We start from the raw sequence: 6,000 nt of genomic DNA on the forward strand, positions 1-6,000 counted from the left end.
TCAGTGCATCAGGTAACATCCCCATTGCTACATAAGTAATGGATGACTAGACTACCCATAACTATAAGAGCAATGGACAGTTGGGTCCTGTACATGCAGACTCCAACTCAGGAGATGCTCATATCCTAACTATAAGAATCATGGAAAAGGAAGGTTTTCAGCTCCATCTTAAAGGTGTGGAGGGAGTCTGCCTCCCGAACCCACGGTGGGAGCTGGTTCCATAAGAGAGGAGCCTGATAGCTAAAGGCCCTTCCTCCCATAGGACTCTTTGAGACTCTGGGAACCACCAGTAAACCTGCAGTCTGAGAGCCAAGTGCTCTATTTGGAATATATGGAACTATAAGATCTTTTATGTACAATGGAGCTTGGTCATGGAGAGCTTTATATGTGAGGAGAAGAATTTTAAACTTTATCCTGGATTTAACAGGGAGCCAGTGTAGAGAGGCTAAAACTGGTGAAATATGATCTCTCCTGCTAGTCCTCATCAGAACCCTCGCTGCAGCATTTTGGATCAGATGGAGACTTTTTAGAGCATGAATGGTGCCTCTTTAGGCTATTGCAGCAGACCAGTAAGAGTTAGACTGGGATATTTGTAGTGATGGCAGCAGGTCTGTGTGGGGGTGAAGTGTCATGTTAGTAAGTGGAAAAATAAAGCACTCTGTAAAAACTGAAACAAAAAACATAATAGAACCTTGTTAAGATGTCATTTGTCTAACTGGGACATGAATCTTCAGAAACTGGTGACCAATTTAAACTGCTTCAAGTAGAAAATCAGTGTTGCTGTATTTGTATGACTGCCTGGGGAATGAATTTTATTTCTTAATTATTCTCAGCACTGAAAGAATCCAAGCTACCATTAAAGAAAAAGCTCAGGATAGCTTCAGATTGGCCATTCATCAGGTCTTGTTACCTTTTTTTACACTTTTCAGCGCATTTGTTTATTTTCCTGACCTATTCAGGTTGTGATCAATCCAAACTACGAGGTGGCCGAGAGCGATTTCACCAACAATGCCATGAAATGCAACTGCAAGTATGACGGACATCGGATATGGCTGCATAACTGCCACACCGGTACGCTGTGACACAAACACCTGTGGCTTCCAGCGTTCAGTGTAGACTGTGCTCTTTGTCTTCTTTTTAACGGATACATGTGGTGTTTGTCCCTCTGCAGGCGATGCGTTCAGTGAAGAGGCAGAGAGGAGATTTGAGAAATACCCTGGACAGCTCAACAACAAGATTTCTTAATCAACAATAATTACACAACAATGTGACGGCCAAACAAGCACCTCACCGGCTCAGAGAGAAAGACAACCCTTTGTTTTCAGGTGTTACGAGTCCCCACCATGAAATTCTGTTTGTAGCTTTTAGAAAAAGGCAACACTTGTTTTTATACTTGAAAGTTCAAGTGGTGTGTTTTTCTCTCGTCTAATGGGAGTGTGTGCTGTGTCTTATAGTCAGTCGTACAGTCTGTGTGATGCATGTACAGCATTTTTATGAATGTTTTTGTCACATGTTCTGAATGAAGGTTTTTTTTTTCCGTTTTTTTTAAAAAAAAATTTTTATAACCAGATTTATTTTACTTCCAGTAAACGCATTCTAGCTTTGGAAAGGCAGACAGGTTCACGACACAAGGAGACGATACACCGCTGATGAAGTCTAAAGTGCTCTAAAATCTATGATCATATCGACGTTTATGAACTAAAGTGAATTTTTCTGAATAATTCTTTGTCATTTTTAGCTGAATAGTTGAAATTTTTCAACATTTTCTTAATCTTTCTGTTGACTCAATTTGTAGAAATGGTTTTGGACAACTAGGTTAGCTCATAGTTACAGTATTTTGTGAATATATTTATTACCAAAAATCAAGGTGCTCAAGAAAAGAAGTTTTAAATCAGAGTGTATTTTGTTCCTTGAAGGTGAATACCGTGTGAATGCTGTTGGAATCCCGACTGATGCACCAAATAAATGTGAGAAAGAAAGATTACTCCATATGTGTGAGACGAAACCGGTCAGAAACTCTGTGTTTATATTTTTAGAGCATTTCTCAATTTGCTTTTAAAGTGCGACTGCTACAGTCATCAATCCAAAAACTGTGTTCCTCAAAATTGTGTATGTCAAAGTTGCTGCCAATAAAATGGCTTTATAGGGATACCGACTACAGCATTTTTTAACCATTCAGTAAGTGGGGGTGTACACCAGCGGTGAAGATGACCCACTTGTTTGGCCAGGAACTCAGAGAAGAGACAGGACGCAAGACGGATGTCGAATTTTCTGTCGTTTTTGAAAAAAGCTGCAAAAGTTCATATTATGGAGCTTTAAATGTGTCTTGAAATTGTCACAAATTAGTGCAATACAAAGAAAGCATATCTGAATTTTAATGAACTAAACTGAACAATGGTTGCATTGACTGCATGAATCCACAAATAGTTCCAAGCAATCACACAATAATAAATAAATAAATAAATAAATAAAAGATGGTCTGATTAAATAAAAGAAAAAAAATGTGGAAAATGACTGAGGAAGAATTATATAAGTACATGATGCTTATATTCTGTTTTGATCTCTGATTAAAGAATCAGCCGACCTGATTGTGTAAATAAAGAGGAAATGATGTTCTGACTGACAGAGAAGTGAACCTGCTGCCAGGTGTCTGCTGCTGAGCTGAGGGTTCACCTCAGTCCTGCTTATCCCACTCTTCAATTCCACAGAGGGGCAATCTCATTAACCTCACTTACCAATCACATTAAGCATGTGCACAGTTTTACACCAGCTGCCCTCCGTCGGCGTTCAGCAGCCGTGTTAGTCTGGATCGATGCTGTTAGGACTCCAGAATAAGGGTGATGGAAAATTCTTATGTGTAGAATCTGTTTTTACTATACTCAACAAATATTTGCTTTGTCCAACACATAAAGTCACCAAAAATATTCTGTTATATATATATATATATATATATATATATATATAATGCATTTATGAGTATATATTATATATTCTGTATGATAAAAAAAATAACAGACATCAGAAGACTGAAATAGACGCTTCTAATGGAAAGCTTCTGAGTGAAGTTATTTTTCCAACATCACAACTGGGTTTAGATGTTGTGTTGTGTGCGTGTGAAAGCAGCTGCATGTTCCCAGGTTTTCTACTGAAGGTCTTCACCGCTGGTTGTCATACATTAGCAGGTTAATGCTGTTTAAGAGAGGTGCTCAAAGTGTGGGGAAATATGAGACAAGAGGGTTGGGAAAGCGCCACCTGGCGGGCTGCAGCTGCAAATGCAGGACTGTTAGAAAGGAATGGAAATGTGATCATTATTCCCCAACATCACGCACCAAAACTATGGTGAATGCAAAGACTGACATGTAGGGGGGTGTGAAGGGTTGGTAAATGTTTTAATGTCCATGAAAGACTCTGCACACGGTTGTCCATTTAAGTCTGGTTTTCCTCTGTGGGCTCATCAGAAAGCCACGGCTCCACTAAAAGCTCCTTTCTCTCTCTCTCTCTCTCTCTCTCTCTCTCTCTCTCTCTCTCTCTCTCTCTCTCTCTCTCTATATATATATATATATATATATATATATATATGTGTGTGTGTGTGTATATATATATATGTGTGTGTATAAATATATATATATATATGTATACACATAATGGGAGTGGAACATTAAGTTGTAAAGATATTGATAGAGCCTTGTGCAAAATACACTCACTGGTCATTTTATTGGGTAGACCAGTTCACTTGCTTAACGCAAATATCTAATCAGCCAATTGAAAGACAGCAGCTCAACGCAGTTAGTCCTGTTTACATGGTCAAGACAATTTGGTGAAGTTCAACCTGAGCATCAAAATGAAAAAAAGAGAGGATTTGAGTGGCTTTTAATGTGGCATGTTGTTGGTCTGAGGGTTTTAGAAACTGCTGGGATTTTCACACACAACCATCTGCAGGGTTTCTAAAGGTCATAAAAGCACTGGTTCCAACCAAGATATGCAGAACATCATCTCTGAACACACAACATGTCCAGCCTTGGAGCAGATGGTCTACAGCAGCAGAAACCCACACCGGGTTCCCTCCTGTCAGTAAGAACAGGAAACTGAAGCTACAATTCACACAGACTCACCAGAACTGAACAATAGAAGATGGAAAAGTGTTGATCCACATTGACCTCTGGATTTGGTGGAAACATCAGGAAAGCATGGATCCTGATTTACTTGGGGTCCCAATTGCCAGATTGCAGTCCAGGTGTGATAGAGCTTTCTATGTTTCAGGTCTAGATTGATGGAATAGCCTTCCCTACCATGTTAGAGCTGCCCAATCTGTCTCCAATTTTAGGTCTGTTCCTAAATCCCAATTTTTTGCACTGGCTTTTAATCAAACTTGAGCATGTCCTTTGTGTATTTTAATTTTTTTAATTCCAGGTTTGAACTGTGGAGTGTTGTTGTTGTTTTATTGTTCACACTTTGGGCAGCTGCTGCTGTAAAAAATGTGCTGTATAAATAAACTTGAACTTGATCCATCCTGCCTTGGATCAACGCTTCAGGCTGCTGTTGGCGTGAAGTGGTGTGGTCGGTATTTTTTGACACACATTGGGCCCCTTAGTGCAGCTGGGCATGGTTCACATGCCGCAGCCCACAATGCTGTAACCAACCACGTTCATGACTCGTCATAGCCTCACAAGAGGTTTTTCTTCACTGAATTTAATGTTGAATGTTAAAACTTGACATATCTAGTCAGGTCAAGTCCAGAGATGTGTATTTTGTGTGTGTGTGTGTGTGTGTGTAGTTTTCACTTGAATCATAGATGTGAAAACCATCACTGTCAATGTTTTTGAGTATATACTGATTTCTGTCAGATTGTCTGTTTTTACTGCAAAGCTGACTTTAAAAACAGACACCATCCTTTATCAGAGGTTTCAACCTTGTTTGTTGTTTAGACTTTCCTGAAACCTTTACAGATATTTCATATCATGGAACCTAAAACCCCTCAAACTCTTTTCTATGTTGTATATTTGTAAAAGACTGAACCATCCTGGGATGCTGTTTTATGAGGCGTTCCTACGAAAACAGCTTTTCCAGTCTGTTGTTGCTACTGTGGCATGATTTTATAAACACATTGCTGCCATTGAATTTAAACTAATAGTTTAAAATAATATATATATATATATAATATAGTAGTATTTTCCAGGTTGAAATGATTTGTGAATCTTTGCATTGTTTTTATTTCATATTTTAAGCAGCATCTAAACTTAATTTTTCTGTTTGGAAATCTGTAAATGCTCGTAAAATGTTTTGTAAAATTCGAGTAAATATTTTCTGTGAATTTAAACTAATGTCTCTGATGCAAACCTACCAAACGACCAGGAATGGAAACGTTGCTCTGCAAGACAAACGGAGGATCTCTGATAGAGACGCTGCTCCTTTTGACCTGACAACTGATTATGTGTAAGGCTCTCTAACAGTAAGTAGATGCATCCTAAAAACAGATAAAGTAAACACACAAACTAAATACCATTGTATCACAACCACTGGTGTTAAACTGTGGAACAACTTAAGTGATAAAATGAAGTTATGTCCTACTCTTATCAAATTTAAAAATATCCTAAAAAAAAAACAAAAAAACATATTACAAAGAATGAGGACAGAATTACTTTGATTTATGTATAACGTATGTATGTGCATTTGTCTGTTTATGTATACGTGCTTCATGTGTGCATATTTATATATGTACATGTATGTATGTATATACATCTATGTACATGTAAATGTGAGTGCACATAACTATATGTATGAGAAATGTATTTTGTTTTGTGGAAATGATCACAAACAGTTAAAATGTAGGAAATTATCCATTCATAAAGTGAACAACTTAAGACATATGGCATGCTATGCTTTGATAATTTTGTTTTTTCTCTTTTCATTGAGTATCGCTAAGAAAATAAATAACCATTTATTGGTGCGTTATATTTTCTTTTTAAAAAAACAACAAAAAGGGCAGATATTGCAAGAAAT

At 37.7% G+C, this 6,000-nt stretch overlaps 1 protein-coding gene across 1 annotated transcript in view; it reads left to right on the forward strand.

The window, feature by feature from the left end:
- The window catches only part of loxl3b (lysyl oxidase-like 3b), a 33,522-nt gene extending 31,435 nt beyond the window's left edge, over positions 1-2,087 (forward strand). The window contains exons 13-14 of the mRNA XM_079262265.1: positions 960-1,071; positions 1,172-2,087. Coding sequence (XP_079118391.1) covers positions 960-1,071; positions 1,172-1,245 — 186 coding nt within the window. The 3' untranslated portion in view covers positions 1,246-2,087. The remainder of the gene's footprint in view (positions 1-959; positions 1,072-1,171) is intronic.
- Positions 2,088-6,000: the final 3,913 nt, after the last annotated feature.

This window comes from Telmatherina bonti (genome assembly GCF_933228915.1).
Source record: "Telmatherina bonti genome assembly, chromosome: 22".
Taxonomy (NCBI): Eukaryota; Metazoa; Chordata; class Actinopteri; order Atheriniformes; family Telmatherinidae; genus Telmatherina; species Telmatherina bonti.